The 21210-nt window shown below is 24.3% G+C and overlaps 2 protein-coding genes across 4 annotated transcripts; one reads left to right on the top strand and one right to left on the bottom strand.

Annotated features, from left to right (window-relative positions):
- Positions 1 to 30: 30 nt before the first annotated feature.
- On the top strand, positions 31 to 18051 carry LOC122503469 (venom acid phosphatase Acph-1-like). Of its 3 annotated transcripts, none has more exons than XM_043614031.1 (8): positions 31 to 166; positions 12547 to 12605; positions 13048 to 13242; positions 13524 to 13622; positions 13773 to 14041; positions 16987 to 17264; positions 17382 to 17587; positions 17829 to 18051. In XM_043614031.1, exons 3-8 carry the CDS (start codon positions 13144 to 13146, stop codon positions 17961 to 17963), a joined length of 1086 nt encoding a protein of 361 aa, XP_043469966.1. In that variant the 5' UTR covers positions 31 to 166; positions 12547 to 12605; positions 13048 to 13143; the 3' UTR covers positions 17964 to 18051. The 3 variants fall into 3 exon arrangements, with proteins under 3 accessions (XP_043469966.1, XP_043469964.1, XP_043469965.1); XM_043614029.1 differs by lacking the exon at positions 31 to 166 and adding an exon at positions 10431 to 10527; XM_043614030.1 differs by lacking the exon at positions 31 to 166 and adding an exon at positions 10562 to 10702.
- Positions 4864 to 11097, bottom strand: LOC122503468 (venom acid phosphatase Acph-1-like). Its single transcript, XM_043614028.1, has 6 exons — positions 10725 to 11097; positions 10206 to 10304; positions 9863 to 10131; positions 5401 to 5684; positions 5127 to 5335; positions 4864 to 5060 (listed from the first exon to the last, which is right to left on the bottom strand). Exons 1-6 carry the CDS (start codon positions 10830 to 10832, stop codon positions 4923 to 4925), a joined length of 1107 nt encoding a protein of 368 aa, XP_043469963.1. The 5' UTR covers positions 10833 to 11097; the 3' UTR covers positions 4864 to 4922.
- Positions 18052 to 21210: the final 3159 nt, after the last annotated feature.

Consider the following 21210-nt stretch of genomic DNA (forward strand, 5'->3'; position numbering starts at 1 on the left):
CTGTTTACGAATAGAAAACCAACAGATGTAACAAGTTGAGATTAGAAACAGAAAAATATTTTTTATTATACGATGTTTAACCAATAGAAAAACTACAGGTGCAAAGAGGAGAAACATATGATTTATCAGCGAATAAATGTATTGTCAACCAATGGAGAAACTACAGGTGTGTAACGCGAGCATACACGTAGATTAAAAAAGAAAATTATTATTTAATACGCAAATAGATAGAAAGAACACAAATAAAGTATTTTTTTTCAAAAAAAATTTTGATTTATTCTAAAAGAATTCAATTATTTAAAAAAAAAAATTTGAATAAAATTCTTCCCAAAATTATAATTACTTTCATAAATAAATAATAAAATTTGAAATATAATTACAATTAACATTAACTTAATATTTTTCAAAAAAATTTATTTATTTAGAAATTTTTTTTATAAATTCGTTGCAAGAATTTAATTTATAAATATTTATAATTAAATTTCTTTCAAAAGAATTAAATTATTTTCAAAAATTTTAATGAAATTCTTTTTAACAATTCTATTTTTTTCAAAATTTTTAATAAAATTCTTGGCAAAATTTCAATTATTTTAAAAAACTTTTCTCAATTTAATCAAATTTTTTACAGAGATTTAATTATTTTTAATACAATTTTAATCTAATTTCTTGAAAAATGAAATTATATTCTTAAAAATTTTATTGAAATTCGTCAAAAGAATTTTAATCACCAATTTAAAAATTTGTTGATAAAATTCTTTAAATGAGAATTCATTTTTAAAAAACATTCAATAAATTATTTCTTTTTGTATTTAAATAATTGGATTCTCGTAGAATTTTCTAATAAAAATTGATGAAATTTTAATTTTATCAAAAGTTACAGTGTTATTAATTATATTCATGTTATATAGTTGAGAATTCAGGTGCGGGTTCCGTTCATAATGAATTTCTCGAAGAATGCAATTATTATTAAAAATTTTATTACAATTCTTCGAAAAAATTTAATTAATGAAAAAAATTTTTCTATAATTCTTTATAAGAAAGCAATTTTAAGAAATAATTTGGTAAAAAATTTCTTTGCAGTTCCTTGGTTTTAAATTTGCAAATAATATACGAATAATAATGCAATATTATATTATAAAATTCATGAAATGAAATTTTTACAAAGAAGCAAAGTTTTCATAAATTGAATACAAAAATTAGAGTTTTTTTTTTAACTTTGCGCAGTGGTTTTTACATTGATATTTAAATAAATGAATTCTTATAGAACTTTCTAGAAAGAATTGATTATAAAATTAATTAAAATAAAATTTTAAATAATAATTTATGGTTAGGCCTGAAATAGTAAATAATATAAGAAAAAATAAAATTTTTTATATTTTGAAAAAAAGAAAGTTTCATTTTTACTAACTATAAGAAGCAATTTGGTTGAGCCAACTGAATATTTTTGTTGTACTATAATAAATAACATTTAAACAAATAATTCTGTTTTCTCAACTAAATAATTTGGTTTTTTAAAAATTTTGCCATTTTTAAATTTTTACAAAAACTTTTTATAATTTTAAATGCTAAAATGTAGAAATTATTTTTTAAATTCTTAAATAAAAAAATGGGGAAAAATCATAAATATTAAAGAATGTTCGATTTTTTTTCTGGCCTAATGGCTTCAATATGTTTATTTTATTCTTATTGTATGGATTATATTTTCTAAACTAATATGTTTATTTAAAAAGTTTTTCTTTAAAGTTTAACAAAATAATTATAGGTTGGAAAATAAAGATTAGACTTCACCTTTAAACACCTGAATGTTATTCAGTCTTAAAAAATTTATAGTCAAATAGATAAAATAAAATTGTTGCAGCTTTTATGATTATTTATATTTTTGCAAAAAGAAAATTTGATATAATAATATTTGTATTATCACATTAAGTATTAAAATACTTTGCGATAGTTTCAGAGAATAAAAGGCGTGAATCGAGAAATTTTAATATAATTTCAAATTTTAATTAAAGTTTAATTAATAACTAGCATTAGATACGCGCGCTTAAAGCGCGCGTGCACATTCTATTTTCATTATTAAAGGAATACAATTGGTCACGAATTAAAATTACAATTTATATTTTCATTCTTTTTCATCATTAAATTAAAAAAAAATAGTTAATTGTATCAAAACAATTATTATCGTAGTATTTCTAATCTTTACAAATAAAATCAGACTTATTTTAGTACGCACACTGTAAAAAAATAAACTAAAAATTCATACTAAAATTTACAATTATCTCTTATTAATACTATAACAAAAATCAACTTTGATTTTTTCATTTTACAAACTTTAATAAAAAGTAGGAGACTGTTTCTATTTACCCCTAAATTTTTGCAAAGTTGAAAAATTTAGAGGTAAATAGAAACAGTTGATTATTGCGATGATACCCATATTTTTTTCTTCGCCATAAAATTGTTCCACGGAAGTGAAATAATAACTCAATACACAAGAAAACCGAAAGTATTCCAATTTAAAAGAAAAAACTTATGTTATTGGTGAAACTTAACAAATCTGTTTCTATATTTACCCCAACTGACCATATTCAAGTTTGTTTACCTTTTTCTGAATAATATTTAACATTCCGTTAAATATTTTTTGAAATTCTTTCAGAAATAAATGAAAAAAATTTATAATTTTGATTAATTGTTATAAACAAAATTTGGTTAAAAGCTTTAATTTTTTTGTATTAAAATTGGAAAAAAGTTGCGTGATCTTGATTTGTCAATTATTATTATTACAAGATTATATTATTATATATTATTTTTTTTAAAAGAAAAGAAAATTGTTTAATTTCTCTTTCTCAATAACAATTTTTTGAAAATATTCAAATTTTTCTTTAAAAATAGAGAAAAAAAAAAGTTTGCTGATTTTCTATTTTATTTTATTTTCTATTTTTAAATGTAATAAACATTTTTTAGAATGATTAGAAAATAAAAATTAATATAATACAATGGGAGATATGCATTAAATTTAAAAAAGAAATTACAGAAAAAATTAGTTAATTGTGACAAAACATTTATACTTTTATACTTTTTATACATTTTTTATAATAACAAATTTATGCATCATTTAAGAAAAAATTATTAACTCAAAACAGGTTTGCTAAAAATTAATGGGGATGTTTTTAGTAGTCAGGGAACCTAAATTATAAAGAATTTAATTATATGCTTTTTGTTTAAAAAATAACTTTTTTGAATTTTTGTCAAATATATTAAAAAATTTCACAGCCTATTTAAGGAAAGTAATTATATTTTTTATATTCTTATATTCTTTGAATGAACATAAATTTAAAAGTAAACATAAAAAAAATTTTTGTGAAGAGGATGCAAAATTCACTATTTGATATTAATTAATATTGTTTATAACAATTTAAATAAAATATTTTTTAAACAAAAAGGACAAATATAATCTTCAAATAAATTTAAATTAAAAAAAATGTGAAAAAAATTCTTTAGTGGAGAGGAATCAAAGCTAACTATTTGTTAATTAATATTGTTTATAACAATTAAAAGTGTAGTTTTTGTTAGGGGCGTTGTAAAAAATTCTTGGTCATTTTATAGAAATTATGATAATTTTTTTCATCTATTTCTAAAAAAATCAAAATTTTATTAAAAATTATGTTTAAAAAATTAAGAAATTACTCAAATTTAAAAATTTTTTTTTAATAACCTTTAAAATTTTGTTAAATTATTTTCGACTTTTTTTAGAAATAAATAAAAGAAAATATAAAAATTCGTTTTGTCAGACAGAATTTTTTAACAACACTTATTTTTTAAAATAGAAAAGAATGAAAAAATTTGCTTTGTTAAAAAAATAATATTTTGATTTTGTTAAAAAAATTGTGATAAATACATAGAAATTATGCAAAAAAAATACTATACAAATATTGTTAAAACAATATGATTGGCAAAATTAATTACAAAATAGAAGTTTTTAAAAAAAAGTTGATGATGATAAATATAAATAGTCCAAATTTAATTATTTTTTTCTTCGATTTTAAATAAAGAGAAAGAAATTATTCAAGTTTTTCCATTAATTTCTGAAAGAAACTGAAATTAATTCATTTTTAGAAGTTTCAAAAATTAAATCTTATTAAAGAAATTCTTCAAATGAAATTAAATTTTGCTTTTTTTTACTAAAAAATGTGAATTGTTAATAGCCATGATTGTTAAATATTTATTAACATTAGAAAGAGAAACTACACGCGCGCTTTTTAGCTATGTAAAATATAAAATAATCTTTATACACATAGAAAAATAAAAATTGTAATTATGAAATTCACAAATTCTACCTACAAATTTTTTTCATTAATTTAAAAAAGAATAAAAATTGTGATTAAAGAACATAAATTACACAAATTTTTTTCCAAAAGAAACTAAAAATTTTAAAAAATAAACAAAAATATTATTGATAAATCAACATTACGAAAATTTCTTACCTTAAAAAAATAACTATCTTTTAACCTTTTTTCTTCGTAAACAATAAAAATTGAGATTGACAAATCGAAAAACTGTATAATTTCGATCTTTCAGGCAAAGTGTTTTTAAAAAGAAAAAACAAAAGCATACACAAAAACTAACTTCAAACTGCGGACAGAATGAATGAATGAATGAATGAAAATACGAAGATTATTATATGTAATTTGTGTGGTAGTCAATTTTAATGGGACATGGATTTTTTTAGGACAACTTGATTTTTTTCCACTCAAAGATTATTAGTATATTAGAATATTGTTATACACTATTACAGTGAACCAGCAAATTAGTAATTAGCAGTTTCAAAATATTTATAATCATGTAATATTTAGAATAAAGAAAATTATATTACAAAATGACAATTGTTATTTTTATTTATACATACAATTAATATCTAATTAATAAATCTACATGCAATTAATTTCCTCGTCAGATGGAATAATATTTTTCGTCAACTCTAAAAATTTTTCAAACAAACAAGGTGATGTACAGTTTGGAATAGTCAATTCTTGTACTTCAGATGGTTCTCCCAAATAGTGTAAAATCTGTTAAGAAAAAGTAAATTTTTAATCTTCTGCACTTTGGTTATAAAACAAAACTGGAATACTTACTTTGACAAAGTATTTCTTATCCATATGAAGAAGTTCTATAATTACAGCACTAGTGAATTCTGGTACATGCGGTACCACAACATTAAGTGCAGCTAACAAAGAGTATACATTTATATCGTGACTGCTGTATAAAAATATTTTTTGTCTCTTTTCCATTGTACCACTGATTGTAACTTTCATGTCTTCTATAATTTTTCGAACTAAGGGTCCTGTGATGATAAAGTTTTATAGAATTAATTTCAATTAGTTTAATTGCGAATTAGTTAAAATTTACCTGAATTTAACCGTTGTATAATTTTATTGTAGTTGACAAATTCTAATCTTTTTAGTCCTGCTTCTAAAAATTGTTTGTTTTGTAAATATTTATCTATCCATGAGGGTAAATCATGTTCCAGGTGTTTTAAAGATAAAAGATCGCAGTAAAGTGTGAAAATATCTCTAGGTGTTGTTATGTTTATTCCAGACAAGGACGTCAATTCTTTGGTTAAATTCTTGTAGCTTTTTATTCTTTTTATCACATTGGGATGATTTAGTATTCTATTATGCTCCTCTTCAACCCTTGATATGAAAATAAGTAGTAAATCAGTTTTAATGTTTGAATTAAAGATAATCGACTGAATGAATCACACTTTCACTTTCCACTACTCACTCTCACTTTCACTTCCTTCTCCCACTTTTCATTCTCATTTCCCACATTCACTTCCCACCTTCAACTTTACATTCTCACTTTCCACTGCCCACATTCACTTTCCACTTCCCACATTCACATCCCACCTTCAAATTTCCACTCCCACATTACACTGTCACTTACCCCTTCCACTTTTCATTCCCACATTCCAATTACCAATCGCACTTCCCACTGCCACACATTCAAATCTCAATTTACAATATCACTTCCCTCCTTACACTTCCCATTTCCACATTCACATCCCACCTTTCAATTTCCACTCCCACTTTACACTGTAACTTCCCTCTTTCCTCTTCCATTCACACTCTTACTTCCCACCTTCAACTTTACATTCTCACTTTCCACTGCCCACATTCACTTCCCACCTTCCAATTTCCACTTCCACTTTACACTATCACTTCCCCCCTTCCACTTCCCATTCCCACATTCCAATTACCACTCTCACTTCCCACACATTTACATCTCACTTTACAATATCACTTCCCTCCTTCCACTTTCATTCCCACTCTTACTTCCTACCTTGCCAATTCCCACTATCACTTCCCACCTTCCCATTCCCACATTCCAATTACCAATCTCACCACTGTCACACATTTACATCTCACTTTACAATATCAATTCCCTCCTTACTCTTCCCATTTCCACATTCACATCCCACCTTTCACTCTTACTTCCCACTGCCTACTTTCACATCCCACCTTCCAATTTCCACTTCCACTTTATACTGTAACTTCCCTCCTTTCACTTCCATTCCCACTCTTACTTCCTACCTTACCAATTCCCACTCTCACTTCCCACCTTCCAATTTCCACTCCCACTTTACACTATCACTTTCCTCCTTCCACTTCCCATTCCCACATTCCAATTACCAATCTCCCTTCCCACTGCCACACATTCACATCTCAGTTTACTTCCAACTTTCCACTCTCACTTTCCATTCTCATTTCCCACATTCACTTCCCTCTTTAACTCTTACTTTCGTCTGCCCACATTCACCTTCAACTTTCCACCTACCACTCTCACTTCCCACTTTAATTTCACACCTTCCACTCTCACTTTCCATTTGCACTTCTTACACTCACTTTCAATTCCTACTTTCCACTCTCACTTCCCACTCACACATTCCATTATAATTTCCTACATTCACTTCCCACTTTCTACTTCAAACTCTCACTTTCCATTCTCCTTTACCACCTTCTACTTTACACTGCCTACATTCACTTTCTACTTCCCACATTCACATCCCACCTTCCACTCTTGCTTCCTACCTTCCAATTTCTACTCCCACTTTACACTATCACTTCCCTCCTTCTACTTCCCATTTCTACTCTTCACATTTCTACTATTTGGAGGGGAAAGTGATAAGTGTAAGGGGGACGCATGATTATTCCCCAAATGTCATTTTACCGAACTGCACTTTTGCGAATAGTCATTTTTGCGAAAAGCCAATTTTGCGAAATGTCACTTTTACGAATTGTTATTTTTGCGAAAAGCTATTTTTGCGAATTGTCATTTTTGCGAATCGATATTTTTACGAATTGTCAATTTTCCGAAAAGTCATTTTTGCGAATCGCCATTTTTACAAATTATCAATTTTCCGAAAAGTCATTTTTGCGAATTGTCATTTTTGCGAAAAATACAATAGTGAATTTATAGATACCTACAAGTTTCTATTGTATTTTTCGCAAAAATGACAATTCGCAAAATTAACTTCGCGGAAATTTGACAAATCGTAAAAATGGCTATTCGCAAAAATGACTTTTCGGAAAATTGACAATTCGCAAAAATGGCAATTCGTAAAAATGACTATTCGCAAAAATGACTTTTCGGAAAATTGACAATTCGTAAAAATGGCAATTCGTAAAAATGACTATTCGTAAAAATAGCTTTTCGCAAAAATGACATTTCACAAAAATGTCTTTTCGTAAAAATGACAATTCGCAAAAATGAGTTTTCGAAAAATTGACAAATCGCAAAAGTAATAATTCGCAAAAATGACATTTCTCAAAAATGTCAATTCGCAAAAATGACTTTTCGAAAAATTGACTAATCGTAAAAATGACATTTCAGAAAAATCTCTTTTCGCAAAAATGACATTTGACAAAAATGTCTTTTCGTAAAAATGACAATTCGCAAAAATGACTTTTCGGAAAATTGACAATTCGTAAAAATGGCGATTCGCAAAAATAACTTTTCGAAAAAATTGACAATTCGTAAAAATTGCGATTCGCAAAAATGACAATTCGCAAAAATAGCTTTTCGAAAAAATAACAATTCGCAAAAGTGACATTTCGCAAAATTGACTATTCGCAAAAGTGCAGTTCGGTAAAATGACATTTCGGAAAAATGACATTTGGGGAATAATCATGCGCCCCAGTGTAAGGTGGGAAGTGAGAGAGGAAGTTGAAGATGGTAGTTGACAGTGAAGGGTGGGATGTGGAAAGTGGAAAGTGGAAAGTAAAAGTGAAAAGTGAGAGTGGAAAGTGGGAGTAGAAAGTGAAAGGCTGGAAGTGAATGTGGAAAATGGGATGTTAATGCGGGGAAAGTGGGAAGTGCGAGTGAAAAGTGATAAGTGTAAGGTAGGAAGTGAGAGAGGAAGTTGATGATGGTAGTAGACAGTGAAGGGTGGGATGTGAATATGGAAAGTAAAAGTGAAAAGTGGGAGTAGAAAGTGAAAGGTAGGAAGTAAATGTGGAAAGTGAGAGTGGAAAGTGGGATGTTAATGCGGGAAGTAAGAGTGGAAAGTTGCAATAGAAAAAGGAAGGCGGGATGTAAATGTGGGAAGTGAGAGTGGGAAGTAAATGTGGGAAGTGAGCGTGAAAAGTGAGAGTGGGATGTGAAAAGCGGAAGGTAGGATGTGAATGTGGAAAGTGGAATGTGAGAGTGTTAAGTGGAAGGTGGGAAGTTTAAAGTGGTAATGGAAGGTAATATGTTAATGTGGAAAGTAAAAGTGGGAAGTGGTAATGGTAAGTGGAAGGTGAGAGGTAAATGTGGAAAGTGTGAGTGGAAAGTGGGATGTGAATGTGGAAAGTGGGAAATGAGAGTGTACTGTGGGAGTGGAAGGTGGGAAGTTCAAAGTGTTAGTGGATTGTGGGATGTGAATGTGGACAATGGAAAGTGAAAGTGGGTATGGTAAGTGGAAAGTGACAGAAGGGAAGTGGAAAGTGAAACTGGGAAGTAAGGGTGGGAAGAGTGAATTGTAAGTGGATAGGGAAAATGGAAGGTGGGAAGTTGAAAGTGGTAATTAGAAAGTTGAAGGTGGGATGTGAATGTAAAAAGTGAGAGTGTTAAGTGGAAGGTAAGAAGTTGAAAGTGATAGTGGAAGGTGGTGGTATGTTATTGTGGGAAGTGAGAGTGGGAATGGTAAGTGGAAGGTGAGAAGTAAATGTGGAAAGTGTGAGTGAAAAGTGGGAAGTTGAAAGTGGTAGTAAAAGTGGAAGGAGGGATGTGAATGTGGGAAGTGGAAAGTTCCGAACTGAGAGTGTAAAGTGGGAGTGGAAGGTGGGAAGTTGAAAGTGGTAGTTAAAAGTGGAAGGTGGGATGTGAATGTGGGAAATGGAAAGTGGGATATGAGAGTGTAAAGTGGGAGTGGAAGATGGGAAGTTGAAAGTGGTAGTGGAAGGTGGGATGTTAATGTGGGAAGTAAGGAGTGGGAAGGTAGAAAATAAATGTGGAAAGTGAGAGTGGGGAGTGGAAGGTGGGTTTGTGAGTGGATAGGGAAAATGGAATGTGGGAAGTTTAAAGTGGTAATTAGAAAGTGGAAGGTGGGAAGTGAATGTGGGAAGTGAGAGTGTTAAGTGGAAGGTGGGAAGTTGAAAGTGGTAGTGGAAGGTGGGATGTTAATGTGGGAAGTAAGGAGTGGGAAGGTAGAAAATAAATGTGGAAAGTGAGAGTGGGGAGTGGAAGGTGGGTTTGTGAGTGGAATGTGGAAAGTCAGAGTGGGAAGTTGAAAGTGCTAGTGGATTGTGGGATGTGAATGTGGAAAGTGAAAGTGGAAGGTGGAATGTGGAAAAGTGTCAGAATCGACCCCCTTGAGAAGGTAACTTACGATTTGCAGATATATACACGATTAAGAAGAATGTCTTGTTCTTGTGGAACGTAGTCCGTAACAATTGGTTGCCAATTCAAATGACTATTCCATTTTTGTAGTGAATTTGGAGGATATAATCCAGCTAGAACAAGTTGGAGAGTCATTCTTGTCCTGAGGAAATCAGTGCTTCGTGTATAAATTTCTTCTGGAATATAAGTGGTTCCCAGAAAGTCGTTATACATTAACCGAAGTAACTCTCCAAACTGGTGTGCTCGTAATTTGCCTTTCTGAAAAAATTGTTTGTAATTAGATGTTGGAAAAAAAAATGCTGATAAAGAATCAAAACTATCTCTATACTTACATTAGTCAAACCTGCCAAACCCTCAGGATAATAATTTTGATCGACATCAATAAAATTTGGGTATATAAATTCCGGTGTTCGATCTCCATGCCTGAATACCTATTTTATTTTGAAAAATAAAAAAAAACATTATTAGGTTTATAATCACCTTGGCATGAATTTACAAAAATACATGCTAAAAGTTTTTCTCTGTCACGTTTTAACAATAAATTGAATAATTTATCCTGCAATTTTCTTTAACGCAAACAGTAGTTATGCGATAAATTTTTAAAAATATTTTAAAAGTTCCTAACGTCGTGTGTTTTTTGTTTGTCAACTATAGGTAATATATTCTCTTCTATCTTTACATTAAGAACAAATAATTTTTCATTATTTTCTTTTCTATAACAGTCATCGGCATCAATAAATTCTAATTTATAACATTTTCATTAATTAAAAAAAATAGAAAATTTTACATGACATTTCTAATGTTTGGAAAATATTCTATACATACCAAGGTAATAATGTAAAAATACTTACCACATTAACTAATTTAATTTCATAGGAAAAATTCTCTTTGAAACACAATGAACATGTAATGAAAACAATTATTAAAAACTTTGTAACAAAATTTCTAAATGTCATCATGATTTTAATAGTAATTGGCAAAAAAATTGGGAACTTTATTAAAATCTTTTAATATGTATGTTCAGTAACAACACTGATTTTTAGTTAATTAGTTACTTTTAGTTAATATAATTAATACATTTAATTAATTTAACATATACAATTAAAAATAACTATTTTCCATAATTAATTGTTTGGTAAATTTTTCTATAAGCAAATAAAAAAAGTGTTAAAATTTCTTTCATAAAAATCACATTATATTTTCCTTATTCAACAAACATTAATGGAAAACTGATTATTTTAGAAATAATAGCAATTTATTGTATCAATTATTTCCCAATAGAATTTCCTAATATAAATCTAATCTCTAATTTACTCATATTGGACAAAGTTCACGATAAACTAAAATATCTATGAGTCTAGAAAATAATGCTGTAAAAATTGTGCATTCACTACAATTGTTTTGAACAAAATTTATATATATATATATATATATATATATATATATATATATATATATATATATATATATATATATATATATATATATATATATATATATATATATATATATATAAATTTTGTTCAAAACAATTGACGTGGAAAAATTAACTAATTAGTAAATATATTTTTATTCATTGTCCGAATGTTTTCGTATTATTTGCCTTATTTTATAAAACATCTCAGACGTTAAAGATTATTTAAATAATAATTTCATCATTTATAAGGTTTTTGGGGTCGCTGAATTCGAATTTGAGGTCAGTTTTTTAAAATTCAAAATGGCCGATTCAATATGGTGGATATTTTTAAAATTGATGCATTTCGATCGAAATTAATTTTTTTGAGGTTTTCGGGGTCGCTGATTACGAATCTGATGTCAGATTTTCTAAATTCAAAATGGCGGATCCAATATGTCGGTCGAGAAAATTAAAAATCCATCGGATTAGCTAAAAAGGCTAAAAACTTATTAATCGGGATGTTTTCGGGGTCGCTGATTACGAATCTGATGTCAGTTTTTTAAAATTCACATATATCGAATCCAAATTCTTTTGTACTCGCTACTAATCATGAATATAAAGTCAGATTTCAGAAATTCGAAATTTTTTTTTAATATTATAATTATTTACTGAACCGGAAAAAAAAGTTATTTGTTTATAAAATATAATTATTCATATATAATATAAATATTCTTAGATTCATAAAAAAAATTTTCCACTTATTAAAAACTACACATGGAATTATTAACCCTATAATTTTTAATATAAGCTGTCAATTATATTTCGCAAACATAAACTAAAATCAAACAAATAAAGTAAATAATTCAATTATTTTTATCAAATTAATTCTCGTGATTATACAATGAAATGTTTGTCATTTATTGTAACAATAAATTTATTGCACAATTGTAAAATATACTTTATTGATATTGTAAACAAAAAAATAGTGTGTTAACAGTTTGATAAAGTTTACATATACATTTTTTTCATGAATTTTAATATAAATATTAAATTTACATAAATAAGACACGCGCAATTTATTTTAATAAACGGGGCAATACGATATTATTTGATGATGAATAATAATTTATTTTAATTCACTTAAAAAAATTATTAATAAAACATTTTAAAATAAGTAAATAAAGAAATTATTTGTTTTTTAATAAATTTTCTTTACGACAAACTGCTTATTTAAGGGACATCGGAATCTTTTTTTACGCACTTTATATTTTTTCCAGTATACCTACCTTATTCTTTCAAATATATTAATATATTTGTGACTACAATAATATTGTAGGTAAGACATTTTTTTTATATTAATTAAAATTAAATATTTTACAATTCATTAATTATGAATTATTATTTTTAACAAAAAAAAAGTTGATTGTAAAAAAAATTCCATTCGAGTTATTTTTTTTTCTATTAAGACAGAAATAAAAAAAAAATTCTATATCTCACCTGATATACAACCCGTATATTTTTTCGCATATAAGATCATTTCTGAAATTAATAGTATCATCTCTTTCGACACAGCAAGTTTATTGCTATAAATCAATTTAAATATTTTAAAAATTATTTTGTATTATTTTGAATTATTTTATTTTGTAAATTCTAATTTTTTTTTATTTTTAATTATCTTTAGTTTATAAATTTTATTTATAAAATTGAAAAATATTTTTAAAAATATTTCCCTGAATGTTCATTTTTTAAAATTAAAATTACTTTTGGAACTATTTCAGGTGGAGTAGAATTATTGTAAATCTAAAAAACAGGATAGTATTTTATAGAAAATATATTTTACAGTAAGAGTAGAAAATTTTCATATACATTTTGAAATGTCTGTTAATACTCTAACTACTTTTGTAATTATAGCAGTATTAAATATATTAACAATTGCCAGTGAACCAAAAAGACACGTTAAATTAGTCAGTGTGGTAAGATTATGAATTTAATTATTATATTTTCATAAATTGTTTCGTTGCTAATATATAGTTTTTTTTTTATTAAATATTTCATTAAAAAATCAATATTGAAGATTATTATTATTTAAAAGCAACCTGATAAATTATTAAATCGTTTGAAAAACTAAATAAGGTCAAATTAGCTTTGATCTTGGCACAGTTTGAGTTTTTTTCCAGATAAACCTCATTCTTAAATTGATATATGTGATAATTTTTCTTTACTATCTACTCATAATTAATTTCCATGCCCACAGGTTTTTAGACATGGAGATCGTACTCCAGATATTGTATACCCTAAGATGCCTTACACGAATGATAATTATTTTCCCAATGGTGTTGGAGGATTGACGAATGTATGATTCGAAATTTTTTCAAAATTTATTTATTTTATTCTAAATAGTAAATTTTAATTTTAATTTTAATTTTTTTTTTTTTTTTTTTTTTTTTTTTTTTTTTTTTTTTACTTTTTAAAGCTGAAGTCGAATATTAATTTTCTATTTTAGAATGGTAAAAAAAGGGCTTATCAACTTGGAGAAGTATTGAGGGAAAAGTACAATCAATTTCTGGGTCCAATTTACTATCCAGATAATGTTTATGCTCAGAGTACGGATTATGTAAGAACAAAAATGACATTACAACTTGTTTTAGCAGCAATGTATCCCCCATCGGAATTGCAAAGATGGAACTCTCATTTAGATTGGCAACCAATACCAACAGTTTATGTTCCTGAGCAGAATGATAAATTACTTTTGAGAACATACTATTGTAATTCGTAAGTATTTCTAATTATGACCATAAAAATGCACGCATTAGAGCTTTAATTTTTAAAATAATTTTATAAAAATATCCCCCATTTGGGATATGGGAAAAAAGGAAAACCATATTGAAAACAATGATAAAAATACTGAAATCTTTTTAAATATCATCCCTATGTTCTTCGTTTTAAAATTATGTTACAGAATTAAACCTAATGTTGGATTTTATATATAAACAGACTTTGCACTTAATAATTAATTTTAAAAATTTAGCAAAAAGTAGCTTTTTCAAACTAAAAAAAAAAAAAAGAATAAAAAAGTAGCTATCGAAAAATTAAACTTTACGACCAAAAAAACTCGTTTTAGACACTTCAGAAAACTGAGAAAAATTTCATTCTATACTTTCATGACTTTTCTCCAATTTTTTTTTTTTTTTTTTTTCCAATTTTCATCAAAACCATTTACTTCTTTCTTATTCTACGCTAATAAATTAAATTTCTGCAACGAATTTTATTATTTATAAAAGAATTTAAATATTTATCAAAAAAATTTAATTCTTGCGAAGAATTATATAAAAATTTTTAAAATAATTGATTTCTTTAGACTAATTTAATGCAAATTTTAATTTAAATAATTGAATTTCCAAGATGTTTATTATTCATAAAAAGAATTGAATTCTGTTTGGAAACTTTCTGAAAATAGAAGATATTGAAAATCATTGAATTGTGAAAAGCATTTTATTATTTATGAAAATAATTGAATTCTTGGCGAACGATTTTATTAGAATATTTTAAAATAATTGAATTTCCAAAAAGAAATTTATTACTTTTTAAAAATAATTGAATTCTTGTTATGAATATTATTATTTATTAAAATAATTGAATTTTGAAAAAAATTTTATTAAAATGTCTGAAAATAATTGAATTTTTTGGAATAATTTTGTTATTATCGACATAATTGAATTCTTCCGAAGAATTATTTATATGTAAATAATTTAATTCTTGGGAAGAATTTTATTAAAATCTAAAAGAATAATTGAATTATATTTCAAAAAAAAAAATTTAATTAAAATTGTATTTAAAATAATTAATTTTTTTCGATCAATTTTATTAAAATAATTGAATATAATTGAATTCCGGTAAAAAATTCTAACATTTTTGTAAATAATTGAATTCTTCTGAGGAATTTTGAAAAAAACATTTTTTTTTGAATAATTGATTTTTTCGAGAAACTGAAATTAAATTTTTCATAATAATTACATTTTTAGAGCAATTCCTAAAAAATTGTATTAAAAATAATTGAAATTCTGCGATGAATTTTTTTATTTATAAAAATAATTGAATAGTTGCTAAAAATTTTATTAAAAATTTTCAAAAATAATTGAATTCCAGAGAAGAATTTTATTATTTATAAAAATAATTGAATTATTGCCAAAAAATTCTATTAAAATGTTTAAAAAGAATTGAATTTCTATTGAAACCATTTATTATTTATGAAAATAATTAAATTCTTGCAAACGATTTTATTAGATTTTTTCAAAATTCTTAAATTTCCAAGTAAAAAATTTATAAATTTTAAAAATAATTGAATTCCTGTGATAAATATTATTATTTATGTAAATAATTGAATTTTACACAGAATTTTATTAAAATACCGTAAAATAATTGAATTTTCATGAATAATTTTATTATTTATCGACATAATTGAATTCTATCGAAAAATTACATATTTATGTAAATAATTGATTTCTTCCAAAAGAAATTTTAAAAAAACATTTTTTTAAATAATTGATTTTTTCGAGAAATTAAAATTAAATTTTTTAAAATAATTCCATTATTTTTGAGCAATTCCTGAAAAATTGTATTAAAAATAATTGAAATCCTGTGAGATGAATTTTATGAAAATAATGAAATTATTGCGAAGAAATTTATAAAGAATTTGTAAATAATTGAACTCATTGTGAAATTTCTATTATTTTTTATGAATATAATTAAATTGAAAAGATTTCATGAATTTAGTCGAAAATTGTAGAAAAAAAAAAGAAAAAATCGACCAATTTTTATTTTTCAGAAATTTTTAAAATTGTTCAAAAACTTATTTTTTGAGTATAATTTTGTTTGAAAATCCAAACAAATATCGAATTCAGTCGAAATTTACGATTGCAAAAATTTTCTGAAACAAAAAATTTGAAGAAATTGACGAAAATCACAATTTTTAAATTTCCTATCAAAAAAAAAAACGAGAAAAACGACGATTTTTAAATTTTGAAAAAATTTTAATTTCTTTTAAAAACTTGTTTTTCGAGTATAATTTAGATGGAAAATGAAAGAATTTCATGAATTTAGTCGAAAATCAAGATTTTTAAATTTTCTGTAGAAAAAAAAACAAAATTATCGACCAATTTTTATTTTTCAGAAATTTTTAAAATCGTTCAAAAACTTTTTTTTTTATTTTATTATTATATTTAATTGCATTAAATATTTTTTTAAATAATTGAATTCATTTGGAGAATTTTTGAAAATAATTGAAATTTTTGCCGAGAATTGTATTAAAATTTTTTTTAAATAATTTGAATTCTTGCAACGAATTTTATTAAAGTTCTCAAAAATAATTGAATATTCTTACGAAGAACTTTATTAATTTTTTTTTAAATAATTGAATTCTAGCGAAGAATTTTATAAAAATCATTTTTATCAATCATTTTATTTAAAATCATTTTTTTTTTAAATTATTTTTTTAAATCATTTTTTTTTTAATTCAAATGATTTAATTAATCATTTAATGATTAATTGATTTTTTTTCGAAAAATTATATGAAAATTGTGTTTGAAAATAATTAAATTCCTGTAAAAATTTTATTATTTATGAAAATGAGAAAATAAGATGATTTTCACATTCGTCGAATTGACATATAAAAAAATTAAATGATTAAAAAATAAGTAACAGTTTTCATTAATTACCAGATTTTTGGAGAATTACGAGAACTTAAAAAAGGAGGCCTATATCTCCGAGAAACTGGAGAGGTTCGAAAATGCAAAAGAGGAATTGACAAACATAACAGGATGGAAGATGAATGACATCTACGATCTCTACACTCTACATTGTAACCTCGTGTGTTTAAATTACATGGACAAACATTTACCAAATTGGGTCAGTACATTATCATCCATTCTCAATGATTCAACTGTGACAACATTCAATTTAATGAATTACAACAATCTTCTAAAAAAACTGAATGGAGGTAGGAATTATTTACAATTGTAAATAATTTTTTTTATTAATACAAAAAGTCATCAAAAGCATAATACTATAATTATTTAGGATACTTGCTCTAATAAAAAAAAAAATTACTTTACAGGAGCCCTTTTACGAAAAGTTGCCGAGGACATGAAATTAGTTGCAGATGGCGATCGGCATAAACATAAAGTATTTCTATACAGTAGCCATGATCTCAATGTATACGCAATGCTAGCATCTCTAAATGTTGTTCAGCCACATCTACCAGAATTCACCAGCGCTGTTATTATAGAATTGTACACAATTAACGAAGTCTATTACGTTGAGGTAAATTTAAATTTTAAACACTCGTATCTATAAGAATCTGTATTCTGTATTTCTGCTACTGTCCAAAGTAAAAACCTAGTAACCAAATTTTTTAAGGTCGAAGTTTATACTTATATAATGTCGATCTTATAAGAAAAATGCGGTTAAATATAGGTTTTTACTTTAGACACTAGCAGATTTCTATAATAATTTTTGAGGAATTAAATTAATTATAAACCGATTATTTCAATAATTATTTCAGGTTCTACACTATTTGGGTATTCCATCAGTAATTAAGACACTAGAAATACCGAATTGTGGATCTCCGTGTCCATTGTCGACATTCTTTCATATTATAAAAGACGTCATTCCCTCTGATGAAGAATTGAAGTGCTAGCGAATTTTACCAACCTGTGAAATTATTATGCTTTACTACAAACTTATTGTAATTTACAATATGATAAATAAATTATGTATTTCTCTTACACTTTTTTATCTTTTAAAATTAAAAAAAATTTTTTTTTTAATTTTTTTTTTTTTTTTTAAATCCTATTTAAATCCTATTCTATAAATATCTTAGAATGAAATTCACTTTCGCAGACTTCACACTCGATAATTAATTTTTAAAAAGTAGCAAAAAGTATAGTTTTCAAACTTAGCTTTAAAAAAATTAAATTTAACGACCAAAAAAAAAATCATTTTAGACACCTTCACAAAACTGACAAAAATTTAGTTCCATATTTTTTATTTTCCTGACTTTTTCCTAATGTTCATCAAAAATATTTAACTTCTTTCTTATCCTATACGCTAATAAATTGAATTCCTGCAACGTATTTCATATTATTCATGAAAGAATTTAAATATTTTATTAAAACAATAACAATTAATTCTTGAGAAAGAATAATTTATAAAATTTTTTAAAAAATTCTATTCTTTTGACTAATTTTATGCAAATTCTAATATTTAAATAATTGAATTCCAGAGAAATTTTCATTATTCTTGAAAAGAATTGAATTCTTACTAAGATTTTTACAAAAAAATTTTTTTAAATAATTGAATTATGTTTGGAAATTTTCTGAAAATAGTAGATATTGAAATAATCATTGAATTACGAAAATTTTTTAAAAATAATTAATTTTATAACAAATTCTATTAAAATTTTTCAGAATAATTGAATTTCTGTGTGGCATTTTATTACATTTTTTTTTGAAAATAATTGAATTTCTAAAAAGAATTTTTTTATTTATGGAAATAATTGAATTCTTGCAAACGATTTTATTAGATTTTTCCAAAATTCTTGAATTTCCAAGTAAAAAATTTATAAATTTAAAAAATAATTGAATTCTTGTGATGAATATTATTATTTATGAAAATAATTGAATTTTACAAAGAATTTTATTAAAATACCGTTAAATAATTGAATTTTCATGAATAATTTTATTATTTATCGACATAATTGAATTCTATCGAAAAATTACATATTTATGTAAATAATTGATTTCTTCCAAAAGAAATTTTAAAAAAACATTTTTTTAAATAATTGAATTCATTTGGAAAATTTTTGAAAATAATTGAATTTCTAAAAAGAATTTTTTTATTTATGGAAATAATTGAATTCTTGCAAACGATTTTATTAGAATATTTTAAAATAATTGAATTTCCGAAAAGAAATTTATTACTTTTAAAAATAATTAAATTCTTGTGATGAATATTGTTATTTATGAAAATAATTGAATTTTGAAAAGAATTTTATCAAAATGCCTCAAAATAATTTAATTTTCAGAAATAATTTTGTTTCTTTATCGACATAATTGAATTCTTTCGAAGAATTATTTGTAATATGTAAATAAAAATGTAAATGTAATGTAAATTGAATTATTTCAACAAAAAAAAATTTTAGTTAAAATTGTATTTATAAAAATTAATTTCTTTCGATCAATTTTAAAGAAAAAGTTAAGAAACAATTTAAATTGTTTGGATAAGAAGAAACTGACAAATTTTTATTCTTAAAAAAATTTAAAACACTAATTCTAGTCCTATTATTAGAATAAATATAGAAATTGTCCATTTACCAAATAAATATTACAATATAGTAACGGATATATTTAGACAAAAATAAATTAAACCGGATCTTTCATTTTCATTCACAAAGACAAAGAGGAAAAAGTCTAAATTCTATGCATCATTCATAAGTGTATTCATATTTATTAATCCTCTTCTTTTCATATGAATACAAATCTTATCTGATGTTGACGCGTGGCTCTTTTTAATAAATTCATTGAGATTAGAAGGCAAAGTCTTTTATAAATTTAGACAATAGTTTCTATTTTTGTTGTAAATAAAAGTTACCGTTTACTTTAAAAAAAAAACAATTGTCATTGTGTATAAAGCAGTAGAAAGAAAATTTTTAAAAATATCCCACGTCGAAAAATTCCATGGAAATACCCCCTGGAAATTCCATGGAATTTCCATGAAGATTCCCAAGCATTCAATTATTTTTTACAAGTAATAAAATTTTTCACTTGAATTCAATTACTTTTTCATAAATAATAAAATTTTTATAAAAAAAAAAAAAAAAAAAAATTTCCATAAATAATATTTTTTAATTATTTTCATAAATAATAAAATTCTTCACAAGACTTCAATTACTTAAAACACATGTAATAAAAAATCCTTACAAGAATTCAATTATTTTCCTAAATAATAAAACTCTTCGCAGGATTTCAAGTATAATTAAAAAAAATAAATAAATAATTAAAAAAATAAAATTAAAATAATTAAAAATAATTTCTTTTATTAGAATTTTAAGTAAATTCTTCAAAGAATGTAATTATTTTCAAAAATATTCAAAAATTAATTATTTTTTTAAAATTCATGCTATAATGCTTTTAATATTCAATTATTATGTAAAATTTTAACTGAAATTCATTTTTAAATCAATTATTTTATTAGAAAATTCTACTAGAATTCAATTATTTAAATACAAATAAAATGAAAAGTAAATAATTTATTGAATAAATGAATGTTTTTCAAAATTGAATCCTCATAAAGAATTCTACTAGAATTCAATTATTTAAATACAAATAAAATGAAAAATAAATAATTTATTGAATAAATGAATGTTTTTCAAAATTAAATCCTCATAAAGAACTTTATCAAAAAATTTTTAAATAAATGAATTTTTTTTTTTTTGACGAATTTTAATAAAATTTTCAAGAATAATTACATTTTTCGAAAAAAAATAGATGATAATAATTTTATTCCTAGAGAAAGAATTTTATTATTTCTGAAAATAATTGAATATTTGTGAAAAAAAATTTATTATTTAGGTATGAAAATAATGAAATTATTGCAAAGAAATTTATAAAAATTTTATAAAAATAATTGAACTCCTTGTGAAATTTTTATTATTTTATATGAATATAATTAAATGTTTGCGCAGAATTTCATAAAAATTTTTGAAAATAATTGAAATTTTTACCGAGAAATTTATCAAAAATTTTTTTAAATAATTGAATTGATTCGAAGAATTTTATAAAATTTTTTTTAAAATAATTAGATTCTTGAAACGAATTTTTATTAAAATTTTCAAAAATAATTGAATTTTTACGAAGAACTTTTTTATTTATTTTTTTTTTTAAATA

This window comes from Leptopilina heterotoma, unplaced genomic scaffold, assembly GCF_015476425.1.
Source record: "Leptopilina heterotoma isolate Lh14 unplaced genomic scaffold, ASM1547642v1 Lhet_263, whole genome shotgun sequence".
Taxonomy (NCBI): domain Eukaryota; kingdom Metazoa; phylum Arthropoda; class Insecta; order Hymenoptera; family Figitidae; genus Leptopilina; species Leptopilina heterotoma.

Excerpts from the sequence above, each read along its gene's own strand:
- LOC122503469 (XM_043614031.1), top strand. The coding sequence starts at position 13,144 with ATGTCTGTTAATACTCTAACTACTTTTGTAATTATAGCAGTATTAAAT. Across the intron at positions 13,243-13,523 it reads ACGTTAAATTAGTCAGTGTG|GTTTTTAGACATGGAGATCG; the intron begins GTAAGATTATGA and ends CCATGCCCACAG. Across the intron at positions 14,042-16,986 it reads AGAACATACTATTGTAATTC|ATTTTTGGAGAATTACGAGA; the intron begins GTAAGTATTTCT and ends ATTAATTACCAG.
- LOC122503468 (XM_043614028.1), bottom strand. The coding sequence starts at position 10,832 with ATGATGACATTTAGAAATTTTGTTACAAAGTTTTTAATAATTGTTTTC. Across the intron at positions 5,685-9,862 it reads CGTGTATATATCTGCAAATC|GGTTGAAGAGGAGCATAATA; the intron begins GTAAGTTACCTT and ends TTTCATATCAAG. Across the intron at positions 5,336-5,400 it reads TATACAACGGTTAAATTCAG|GACCCTTAGTTCGAAAAATT; the intron begins GTAAATTTTAAC and ends TTATCATCACAG.